The 13,385-nt window shown below is 40.0% G+C and overlaps 1 protein-coding gene across 3 annotated transcripts in view; it reads right to left on the reverse strand.

Annotated features, from left to right (window-relative positions):
• Gsk3b (glycogen synthase kinase 3 beta) overlaps positions 1-13,385 on the reverse strand; it is a 127,946-nt gene that overhangs the window by 246 nt on the left and 114,315 nt on the right. For 2 of the 3 annotated variants that reach the window (XM_040750824.1, XM_040750823.1), the window contains one exon: positions 1,611-7,122. The exons of the other annotated variant lie outside the window; for it this stretch is intronic. In XM_040750824.1, coding sequence (XP_040606758.1) covers positions 7,055-7,122 — 68 coding nt within the window. In that variant the 3' untranslated portion in view covers positions 1,611-7,054. Of the gene's footprint in view, positions 1-1,610; positions 7,123-13,385 lie in introns of those variants that run through there. 3 annotated transcript variants of the gene reach the window in all.

Genomic DNA, 13,385 nt, shown 5'->3' on the forward strand with positions numbered 1-13,385 from the left:
GAGAAAATAGAAGTAAAAACAGAGCCGGGTGAGGCTGAGGTTAAGAACACAGAACAGTCTGGGCAAACAGTAAGACAGTGTCTCAAAAAAAACCAAAACACAGCTCCTCGATTCCCCAAACCAAACCAAACCACACATACACATTTGTACTCCTTATTTCAGTGCTACCTTGTATAAACCTGACAACCTGCTGGTAGAGCATAAAAATGAAATCAATCACCTAATTAGCTTTTGTGTTTATTACATATAAAAATGCACACATAAAATGTAGTAACCAAAGTTTGAATGTGTGATAATATCCCATTGCAAAGGAGGCTGAAGGTAACTGGATTCTAACGGGCAGGTAACTATGTAACTCTAGCCATCTTACAAGCAGGTCAAACCACAATAGCATCAGGTTAACACAAGCCAAAACAAGCAAGCATATTCCCTACCCCCACCCCCCAGTTTCTACACAAAGCATTCATGTTTGGAAGAGAAAAATTGAGCCCCTGTCACCAAATTCATGAATATAGCTTTCACTCCATGAAATTTGGAATAATTAGACTTGGTTATAACTAGAAATATTTCTCGTTTAGAAATTTAAATTCCATTCAACTATGTTCATAAACCATACATGCATCTCTCCTTCCTCTGGGAAGTTAACTGTTTCTACTCATTCGAAAGCCTGATAGTGGTCAGACGCAGTTCTGAGAATTAAGATTTAATGCAGAATACACCTCCCACCCCAGCTTATATTTAAAACACCCAGGCAGTGCTCCAAACACTAAACTAGTAAGGTCATAGGAATTCCAGACAGTAGGCACTTATTCCAAGTGAAGAGTGAAGGTTGGCAGCACGAAGGAGTGCACAGAGGCTATACATCCTCCTAGCAGCCATGGCTAGGTTTTAAGACTTGGAGTTCCAACTTCCCTGCTCTTCAGCATCTGGTTTCCTCCCCGCCCCCAAGCCCCAGGAACTTTGGGATAAGTAGAAGCAAGCACTGATTTCTAGGCATCTGGTGTCAACGGTCCTTTTCCTGGTTTCCCACTCAAGAGGACCCCGAAGTGCAGGAGAAAGGATCTGTGAGCCACTGTACTCTTCTGCTCCGCCATCACTAGAGTCACTCAGCAGCCACTGTCTAAAGTCTTGACATGAATAAGAGATCTTCATGTGGGATGCCCAGGAAGGGCCCTTGTTTTCTGGAGGAGGGGGGAAGGGACTTAAAAAAAAACCACCCCACCCATACCCCATCATTGACCAGCAACCCAGCTCCAGATAGCTCGCCAGCCTCCAAAGCAGTTGCTTCACTTTCTATAGCCAGAGCTCTCCAACACCTCAAGGTGCTCAGAGACCATTCCAGCCATGTTCATGAACTGTGCCATCCCTGTTGCTCTCCTGCAAGTATGACCTTTTGGAAGGACTCAGAACTAATGAACCTTTCAGGAATGTGAGGGAAAGTTGGCAGGTCCTTCAGTTCTAACGCACATGGCCAGGGTAGGTCCTAAATCACCCCGCTGCAGAGCAGTCCCCTCCTCCCCTCCTGCCAGTGCTGTAATTGCAGGCAGGTGGCACCACATTGAGCTAAAATGTTAATGTAACTAGCCCACTAAATAAAAGACCACACTTAATCGAATATAAATTTGTCTTTATTGAAGCAGCAGTCACATGACCTTATATCTAACCTTTAGGTCTGACCATGAGCCAGCCCTAAAAAAATGGTGTTTCTGTTTCCACTAAGAGACATAACATGTTAACATACATTATCCAGTATTGGAAATGAGCAGACTCAAACACGTGTTGGTTATACGGGTGACACAGACCCACTGTCCATGGTGTTCATGTTTTACAGAGACTCCCAAAGACCGTTACTGATGGAAGTTAAAAGAAAATACAGTCACACCAAACCATGGACATAGTAACCAAAGACAGCAGCTTACACATGTTTTTACAACCGTCCCTTTTAGGGATATTTTCTTTCTTTCCAAAGCAGTGTCTGTAAAACTTCCTCTATATTAAGTCCAGGGGTTTCCAAGCCGGAAGCTGCACCTCCTGTCTACACATCAGAGAAAGGTCATTTCAAATAATGAGTCGTGTGTTTCTATGTTGACTTTTATAACAAGGATTCATGTCTCCCCAGTTAGAGGAGAGGCGATGGCGACGTGACTACATGTTGCAATGGCAAAGTAGGCAGGGTGAAGAAAGAGGGGTGGGCACTGAAATAAAGACGACACACTTGGGAATTTTAATTTCATTTCCAGGCTAACCTACTTTTTATTTAATGCAAATTACAGTACCAGTTAACTATTTCCAAACCAAGTCACATAGAACGAAATGTATTTACAAGGGAATGGGGGAAGGGGAAAAAAACATTGAGCATACTTTCCACAAAAAGTTTATATTTAAAATGAAAAAAAAAAAAACAAACTCAGTCACAGAGGCATTCAAGTAGTAATGTTATACAGCGTTTGCTTTTCCTTTATATCAAGACAGATTTGCACAAGTGTTTGCAATAGTTGTATACAACCCACAGTCCTTTATATATATATATATATATAATAATAAATTTTGTTTAGATTTGCTTTTAAGATGGAAGTGGTCACGCTAATTGGTATGTGTACAGGCCCCAGTGATCCATCGGCAACACATTTATAAATGCAAATTTTACAGGCAAGCACGTTTCCATACATCTATCTGTATCTGCCTGTAGACAGATATAGTAAGAAAAAAATTAAAAATTAACACAAGGTAGTCTACTTTGTCAAGCTAACCCCTTATGTACTGGCTATAATTTTGCTTGTATTGTGGAGATACACAACGGAACAACAAACTTGAATAAAATGGCATAACCCAGTGAAAAGGATCCAGACCCCAGGGATCACTTCCGAGGCCTCTCCAAGGAGACCTCAGTCTGGGACTCTCCTGTGCTTCCAGCTGTGTCTTTATGTTCAGTGGCTTCACCATAAGGGATGCTGACTTTTGCATACAGGGGAGAAATGTGTTCATCTCTGTGATTAGAACAATCAGTAGTGTGAGTAGGAGCCAGACAAATTTTGACTTAAAACAAAGAAACAAAAACCCCAACTTCTGGGAGATCTGGCATTGGCCAAACTTCCTTTGGAAGATTCCAAAGTTAAAACCCTTGCAAAGGGAAGGGAAATGTAACAGAAATGCCAGTGTCTTTACATCCACAGGGATAGAGAATACAGTCCTTTTAGGACCTCTGCATTGGCGTGGACAGGATGACCGGGAAGATATACTTTGCTAAAACGTAAACCTAATAAATAGGTCTAAAAAAATTAAGGACTTAAAAAAATGACACAGCACATTATGGGAAAGAAGGTGCAGTCTTCTGCCATGTGCAATAAACACATGATGTCTCAAAAGTAGCAACCTTTGGTTTGGTAGTGGTTTTGTTTTTGTTTTCTTTCTTGTATTCAAGACATACGAAGCAGTTGGTGGCGAAATGAATACTTTTTCTTTTCCTTTCAAAAGGCCATATCGGGCAGTTAGGAAACTGATTTTTAAAAAAGAAGTTAAAATGATGTTTCATCCAACAAGATGGCAGGAGGGAGGCATGGGCTCAGAGTCCATTTGACAGACCTCATCCACACAGCACTACACCGGTGAAGTAACTGCTAACAATGTCACCAGGGCACCCAGACCACTGACCTACCAAAACCCACATGCCACCAAGACAGCATGACTTGGTGTTTTTTGTTTGTTTTAAGATAAAATAAAACCAATGTCTCTTTCTCTTGCTTGGGAGGGAAGTAGGTAAGGAGAGGGCGAGCATGGGAGGTTCCCAGAGTCTGCTACGAGGCCCATGTTAGGGCTTGGAGAAAATGTGAGCAAAACCCAATCAGTTAGACATCCACCAGCTCTGGGATTCCTGCACTCCACCAAGTCCCGGCATGAAGTGTGAAATGTAACAGTTGCTGTTACTCAGGAGGAGACAGACACACCCAGAACCAAAACAAAGGCAAAGCTACAATGAAGTAAGATTTCAAACATGATTTCCTCTCCCCACTCAAACTGTGGAGGGGGCCAAGGTGCTATTACATTATAACTTCAGAGGGACACATGGATAAAGGAAATCAATTAAACAAAACGAAAACAAAAAAACCCAAATACATGGAAGCGAAGGCACTCCAAACTATATAGATACACTATACATTGCTAGAGTTATTGTTACAATAATACAGGCCGGTACCTACTGTACAGAGTTAAAACTATATGGCTTTAAAAAGCTCGTCTACATTTTTGTCTGGTTATTAAACAGAATCACTGCCCTGAACAGTAACTTTTTGCTCATTAATAACAGTTCCTGGGTCCACATATTTACATACAAAACAATAAAACTTAAATTTAAAAACATTGAAAGAAAATATAATATACAAGCTTGAATTTGGTGAGGAGCTTTTAATTATTATTATTTACAAAAAGATATTCAGAGACCTGGATCTCACTTGTGTAAGAGTTCTGTGATCCTGCCATGATCCTTGAGAAAAAAAAAATCATGCACCTCAGCCCTCACATACACACATGTGCGGACACACACACACACACACACACACACACACACACACACACACACACACACACACACACACACAGGTTCGAGAAAAGCACCTGACTTTCCTCTGCTCTTCTCTTCCCCCATCTGGGGTGTCGGGGTATTTGCTAAAACAAGCACTGATTTTTATGGACTCTAGCAAGTACATCAAGTCCGGAGTAGTGTCTGTGTCTGGCTGGGCAGTTTAATCTGAAAGCAGGTTCCCTCTTAGGCCACAGACCCGCTTGTTCAGATTCTCTACAAATTCTTCCTGAAAATGGTCTTCCAAGTCATCCCTTCAAGGAACTATGTTGTCCAATACTTTGATTCCAGAATTCTTTCAAACTGTAATTCTCTCTCAGAAGCACTTCACAGAAAGTAAAAGAGTAAAAGCCTATTTGATGGTTAGACTAAGCATGCTTCCTTTCTTGTGAACTTTGATATAAGCAGAGGTTGAGGAAACCCTTTTGGTGGCCCAAAGCTCTTAGCCACACAATAAGTCGATGGCTCACCGCTGTCTTTCTAGTATCGATTCATTTCGGCAGGCAGCACAACTCTCTTGGAGAGTTACACTCAGGGTTGAAGAGGCATGACAGGGTGCTAGGACCTGTATAAGGGCTGCCAAGAGACCCCTCTCTCTAACCACCTGGAAGGCAAGACCCCCAACATGACTTAAGGTGATAATGATGGTAAATGAGGCTACACACAACTGAGGGCTCTGCAGGCCTCGTCATCGGCTACCTTAGCAGATACGTGGGGAAGGAGGGAGGAGGAAGGAAAGGAGGCCATCACTCAAGAGATCTTTACATGTAAAAGGTAACTGATTGTGCCTTAAAGATTCATAGGTCAAGTAATGGCCCGTAAGCACCAAGGTTCATTTTAGAGTATATAAGGCCCACAAAGATACCAACCTTAAAAGGATCAACAAACTAGTTATGAATTCTGTTCCTCACTCAAACGTAATCCTTCAATCCTCCTTGCTTTCCAAGGAATATTGCTTTTTCTTCAAAACACAAGAGACTGATTCTTACACCATTCATTGATAAACAAAGAAAACTAAAACAAAACTCTTACTGGTTGGGGGAACATTCCTTTTCATGATTCAGTCAGTCAATTTTGAGACTGTAGACAAAAAGAAAAGGCAGTATTGAATATATGTATATATAACATATATACACACATTGATATAATCAGTTTTCCTATAAAGTTAGCAGGTACAGATGACTTTATCATTTTGATGTGTGGTTTTTAATATGCCTACCATTTAAAATCATAATGGCTTATCTGACATGCATCAATAAATAAATTTAAAAAGCATGATGTTAAAAAGCAGAAATTAAATACAGAGTCTAGATTTGGATTTAAAATTAGAACTATGCGTAAGAATGTGGCAATTCTTGCAAACTTGATTTTCAATTAAAATATGAAAAATAAAGCAGTAGACGTTAGAGTTCACATTATTTAGCTACAATGTCTTCTCTCAAGTGTATTTTTCTAAGGGAAATAACTTTAGAAAAATCTGGACAAATGCATTCACAGTGGTGAGATCTGCCCCTGGCCTGCTGCCTTCCTGCCTTCTGATGCACTAGCTGCTAGCTCGACAATCTCCTGTCTCATCTTAGGGCACCAGCTCAAAACAGTATGAAGATATGCAGACAGCCTTTGGTCAGGTGAACTGAGATCCACCCCAGGGCACACAGACGGCCGCTCCCTTGGCAGCCTTCCTAAGCCAGCATCTGCAACACTTACACTGGTCAAGAGCAAAACAAACCTTTAAATAACCAATCACAAATCTTCCCTTATAGCTTCAGACTTTAGTGACTTCCCTGGGACAAACAATACACATTTCTTCTCTCTATCTCTCTGTCTTTTTTTCTTTCTTCTTCTCTCTCTCTCTCTCTCTTTTTTTTTTTTGGTCTGTCACAACTGCCATCAACATGTCAAAGGCAAGTCTTCAAATACCCGAGGATACGTATACATTTTACAAGTGACATTGAGTTCCTGTTGAGTACACCTGCTAAGCTCCCAACCAATTTCAAGCTGTGCACTGTATCAAAGTCTTACACCAGACTTTAAAAGAAAACAAATTCAGAAAATAAACCAGCACAGAACATATTTTTTTTCTGTTGTGGTGGGGCCACGAGGCAGGAGTCTGGTTTTTAAGGTATACAATAGCAGACATCTGATTTAAAAAAAAAAAAGAAAGAAAGAAAAGAGAAAAAGAAAGATTGTCGTGGGAGGGATTGTGTGTTCTAGTGCTCTGCTCCTCCCCCCACCCCTCCCACCCCTTGGATCTCCTGAAAAGTGAGAATACAATGAAACTGGTTTGTATTTATAGATATTTTACAAGGTTAAATAAGAAACACAATAATAAAAAAAATTGAACACTAAAATGAACAGGGTTTTTTGTTTTTGTTTTTTTTTTTCCTCTTTAATTTTCTTTCCAAACGTGACCAGTGTTGCTGAGTGACACTCAAGTAACTGCTGGTTTTTCCTGCGCAGCTGGCTACTTGGGGCTGTTCAGGTGGAGTTGGAAGCTGATGCAGAAGCGGCATTATTGGTCTGTCCACGGTCTCCAGCATTAGTATCTGCAAATCCAAAGTCCCAAGAGAGCATGAGCAATGTTATGACACGCAAAGAGCACAAGTACATCGCTTCACCCGCACACAGTGCTGTGGCCTTCCAACGTGCTACGTGCTATGCTGGCTCAAGCAGACAGCACAACTTCCTTTCTGTTTGGAGCTAAGTGACGGTGCTTGTGTGGGAAGACTGTCAAAGCATCTGCTATAGCTGGAACCGGCAGTACTCAGGTTGGAGTCTAGTTTCCCAAAACTAAAAGAAGTTGCATAGCTGGGGAACTAGCTAAAGACTGTAAGTCATGTTTCAACTGGCATCTGCTGAAGTTGTGAACAAGTGAAGACTGCAGACCCCAAGAACACACGGGAAACTTACTTGAGGGTATGCTATCAACTTCACAACCACTCTATGAAGACTGTATCCCAAACTCTTCGTTTTCCTGTTCCCCAAATAATCTGCCTTATATACATTTTACCCACCGAGGGACAGTCAACATGTGAGCGCTTTTGTTCAGTTCATTAATTTCTACCTCAAAATACTCAGCTCCTTTCAGTTCCACTTTCCTATAAATAAGGTGACCTCAGAGTCATCACTGGTGTATGTATGGCACATGAACCAGAACACACTCTCCAGAGCCAAGCAGAGAGCCTTTCCCAGCAATCAGCGAACAGCTAGGGCCAAGGCTTCATTAGACATGCCCTGCTAAAAGAGAGTTTTATTCTTCAGTTACCTGGATTTGGTGTGCTAATAACACAACAAGAATTCCTGTCCAAATGACAGATCTTCATGGTGATCATGTAGGCACAGGCTGTATTAAAAACGTTTCACAAGCAGCCTGGAAAACCACTTACTCCAGAATTGTAGCATTCCTCACAAAAAACCATCCTTTTGGCAGCTTTTCCTGGCTCTGATACAACTGTCAGCAAATGCACAATCATCACCAAACAACACACATGCACCCATTTTCAGCAGAAGATGGCAGGAGGCACTGCTTTGCCATCTTTAAGCCCAGGCCTTGAAAGGTACCCACCACATACAAACTCTTATTGTGCCAGCCCTGGCCATCGTGGCCACTAGCTGTGCCAGCTAATTCCAGCCAAGGTGAATGTACTAAATACCCCAACCATATAAGCAACTTGCACATTTATGGTAACTTACTCTTTGGCAAAGTCCTATATAGCTATTAGTTTTCAGATGCCCTTTCACAAGCTCTAGTTCATTAGTGTATGACCTAATCTAAACCAGTCTCCCTTTTCTTGAGTAAAATCAAAGTCTGTTTACATGACCATCACAAAATGCATAAAACTTTTTACATGATCATGTAACTGGAAATGAGTTTACTGTCTGAATAATACAATTTATAAACTCATTTCCAGTTACATGATCAGAAAACAATCTGCTCTGGGAAGAGAAGGAAGGCACAAGACCATCTTCCAAAATGACATCAGTGACTGACTCATGCCTCTTGACATCTGTGCTCCTAATGTTTGGCATTCCCACGCCAAACAAGACTGACCTGCATAACCAACCAGATACTGCAAACATAATGGTATGTGATTTCTAAGGTTAGGATATACACATAGGGTTTCCACCTTACTCTCTCTACTGGATCACTTGGTATAAGGAAAGCCAGCAGATATGATGGAAAACACTCCAACAATAGCACCATGATGAGGTCCACAAAAAGGGTGGTTAGACCTCCTATCAATACGTGTTGTTAACCATACAAAATGATCCAGCCTGGAAGTAGATCTTCTAACTGCAAGAAGCCATCAGAAAACTGCAGCACTAGACAACACTCTCCTTATCAGGAATACTTTTTTCTCATATAATATATCCTGATTATGGTTATCCCCCCACCTTTACTAACCCCAGTTGCTTCCCATGTCCCCTACCATCCAAATTCACTCACTTGCTTTCTCATTAGAAAACAAACAGGCTTCTAAGGGATAATAAAATAACAAAAATAAAGTAAGATAATACAAAAATTAACACATCAGAACAGGACAAAACACACAAGAAGGAGAAGGGAGAAGAGTTCAAGAAAAGGCATGAAAACCAGATATAGAAAAAGATACCCACTCATTCGTACACTCAGGAACCCCATCTATATACACAGATTAAACTACACCATTCAGATCCTTGGCTTCTGTGTTCCTAACCCACAGAAGCAATTCCAGATAATGTTTACCCTCTTATAAGCCCTATTGCTAAAATTTGGGATGGCAACTCAGGGCAGTAAGCACTGAATACATCAATATATCTAAGAACTTAAAATGTACTAGGAGGCCTAGGAAATCACCTCTATGATTCACAAGTGTTTCCAACAAGCTGCATAGGACTGTCTTAGCTAGGTAAGATAAAAATGACACCAAATAAACCACTGCTTCTTCCTCAATTGTTTCCTGAGAAAGGTATATAGTTCCAGGAATTGTGCCAAGTTCCACTAAAAAAGTTATTGTAAGAACGAACTACTTTTATAATTGCTTCTTTTCATGTGTATTCACATGTGATGTGGGGGTGGGTGTGTGCATGAGTACATATGACTCTGGAGATTTGAGGTTGATGCTGGGAATCTTCTTGATTGCTCTTTCACCTTGTTCTCTAAGGCAGGGTTTTTCAATCAAACCCAGAGCTCACCATTTTCTAGCCAGGTTGCTCTGGGGACCTATTTCCACCTTCCAGGGATTACAGGCTGGCAGCTACACTCACGAAGCGTTCGCATGGGTTCAGGGATCCAATCTCTGGCACTCTTGCTTGCGTGGACAGTAACTACATAACTACTGAGCTATCTCCCCAGCCTCAAATCATTTTGTATTTGTTAGGTAGTATTTTTTGAGACAGTACTTCATTCTCAGCCCAAGAGGTACAGGCTGGTCTTGAACTCTGAGTGATCCTCCTGCCTCAGCTCCCCAAACGCTTTATTACAAGTTTGTACAACGATATCTAAATTTTTGTACATAGAAGTCCGTACCTGGTCTGGTAAACAGACATTTTCTTAGGATAGTAGGATAGGAGTGAGTGTGTGAGAACACATGCTGCTCGTGGTCCCAGATTCTCAGAAATGTGGAAGTTACTAGATTCTGGAGTCATGAACAACTGCATCAATTCTGAAGAAACTACTTCATCCTAGCTTTTCAGGCAACAAATCAGAAGTCCTCGTCTTGACTTCTCCTCTTTTTTTACTCCTTAGTATTAGCAATTCCTATCCATTTGGAGACCAGATGTGATTACCAAGTGTGAAAACTGGGAGATAGTGGAGGATCACACTTTACACTCTTGTAAAGGGTCTTGAGGGCAGAACATGTGAAATAGGTTGGGAGAAGACAGAGAATAAACAAAGGAGCTGAGGTTCTAATGATTTTGCCACCATGAAGTCAGTATTCCCAAAGTGTGGGTCTATAGGAGAACGACTCTAATCCATAGAAATGCTTATGCTATGGTCCAGTGGTAATGACAGAAATATTTTATTTGTCCTGATCTATGTGGCTAAGGTGACTATTAGATACATATGGCTACTCAGGTTGCAATTAAATATGAAAACAATTTAGTGTCCTATTGCCCTAAACAGTTTTCAAGTTACTAAAATTTTAATGTTTCTACAACTGGCATATTAGTAAGAAAATATTTTGGACAATCAAATTAACCTTGGGTAAATGCGTGTATTCTTGAGAACTCAAATGCATTTCATTCCCTTACTTCCATTATAATGCTCTACCAATTCCAGTCTAAAGCCAGTGTGTTTGTACTTAACTGGTTTAATGGTCAGAAATCTCATGGCATTTCAGGTCCTATAAAACAAAATTTTGGCACCAAGAAATATATTATTTAGACTACACAGGTAATCTGGTCAAGCAGAATGATGTCATGTTATAATCTGTAGGGACAAACAAAACTAACCTTCACTGGAATCAGAGTGTACCCTAAATTCTTATTATAAAGAAAAGGGAAAAGAATCAATGAAAAGGGATTCTCTGATGGGTTCACTATTTTAAAGGACACATATGTTCAAAGAAATGAAAAGGACCACATAACTCTAAGAGACAGGCCAGAATTGGTTTAGATCAGGAAACAGCAAGCGCTTTCAAGGCAAGAGAGACACTTTAAATGTCTTCTAAGTCAGAATCCACAGTACAAGAAACAGTTCTAAAATGGATCCTAGAATCATTAGAAGACACTACAAACTTCACTGACTTCAACTCCAAACTAAACAAATCAGAACAAGTTTAATTTCCATCTCTGATTGGGCTACTTTTTTTTTTTTTAATGAAAAAGGGCTAAGAATTTTCTTGATAACAATTTTCAATTTGGTGATGTTCTGAGAATCATGTATAAATGACTATTATATAAAGTTAGAGCTAAGCAAACAAGATTAGTCATCAATCACTCAGGTGATTAATCTCCAGTAACACTTGATTAGTTTCTCATCTTATAACAATCTCCAAAAGACCCTGCCTTGTCCCTTTGATGTATTTTGTTTAGAAACAAAAAATGAAATGTGCAAGTAATATACAAATTATAGGAAACTAAATGCTTGACTCTTACAACATACCCACCACACAATCTAATATCTTTATCAGAATTGAGAGCTATTCTCAAGAGTTTGGCTGGTAGAGCATAATCTTATGTGGATAATCCACATAGAAATCACTTTTAGGGTGGAGGGGGGTGTCAACTTTATAATGGGTGATGCAAAAATGGTATGTGCTCGCTTTGGTAGTAGTGGCTTTCAGTTACCGGAACAATCATGAGATTCATCATCTCTGTTCAGTAAACAATGAAGCAGTGAACTGAAATCAGTGCTTTAAAGTCGAAATCATCTGTGTTCATTAGATTAATATCCTCAATGGAGAAAGAAAAGCTGCTCCACCACCCCTCATATTCAGTTCATGTGAAAGTCAGCCAAGTGATCCCTAAAGTAGTTTATATATGTTATTAATGGTCCTGATAAAAGGTTCCCAAACACAGTGACTGAGACGGTCTCTTGAAGGTGTTGAGAAAATCTAACACATATGTATCCCTGGAAGGAATTCACACAGAGAGAGTTCTATATCATTTTCAAGAGACTCTTAGGTCATTCAGAGTCATGCTCAACTGCAATGTTCCAAGATACTGAAGTATTCAAAGATAAAAATGACACCAAACCAATAAAACTAAAATATAAACACAAAACTAAAATGTTTGGGGGGAGTATTTTCAACACTGACACTCTCTAACTTAACAAAACATTTCATACACACACACACACCTTCTTCACAGTGTGGCATCATCACCAAAATGATTTTAAAGATTTACAGGTGCCCTCACAATAGTCCCTCAAAAGTCCAATTTTCATAGTAGTAGCTTTTAAAAATACCCATATGAAAACAGATTCCATAATATATTCAAAACTTTTCTGATGTTTGCCATACAAAACATTGGTTGTTCTGTTTATCATACATATCAAAATCTGTTACTATAGCCATTGTTGTTATATATGTGATTCCTGTCTCTGTATGTGGTGGTCTTTTCTTCTTCTACCAGATATATCAGGGAGCTAAAGCCCTAAACTGGGATTAGTGATATTTAAGTTTGAACTCTGATGGCTATATATTGTAACATTTTCCAATGCATTTCTAATCACTGTGCCTACAGTGGCTATCTGAACACTGAACACAACAGAAGGAAAAAGTAATCAAAAACACACTACTGTCATGTAATGTAACAGATGCACTATCTCAAGCCATTTTCAAGAAGGGTGAGAAATTGTGACCACAAAATTTATTAGTTCAAGTTTCTGAAGAGGCCACACAGCAAGAACTAACTATATATCCCCAGAATAGCACCAATAGGATTTTAGGATTCTTTCTAGATATGTAAAGATTAATTTCTTTGTTCTTCCAGAAACAGCGTCAGAAAGAATTCCTAGAGATCTAGGCATCTGGACACCACTTAATAATTATGGCCATTAACCCAGAGCAGATTTCATGACAGCCAGTATAATCATGGTTATTGACATCTTTTGTCGATTTGTTATGCGTTTCTGCTTCTGATCCACTTATTATAGGACTGAGTTTTGCTCACAGGCCAAGAATAAAGGCAGAAAACCCCTTTACTGTAACCAGCTGCAAACACAGCCACTTCTAAGGCCGTTCCCAGGAGCGCTTGTAGCCCGACAGCTTTGCTATGGACCACACACCTGCCCTGTACAGAGCAGAAGGAGAGATAATGCTTCACAGGTCAGATGGTAATTTCAGGATTATGTCTGAGTTCTGAATTTATTTTGTACCTAAAA

The sequence above is a fragment of the Mesocricetus auratus genome, unplaced genomic scaffold (assembly GCF_017639785.1).
Source record: "Mesocricetus auratus isolate SY011 unplaced genomic scaffold, BCM_Maur_2.0 Super-Scaffold_100008, whole genome shotgun sequence".
NCBI lineage: Eukaryota > Metazoa > Chordata > Mammalia > Rodentia > Cricetidae > Mesocricetus > Mesocricetus auratus.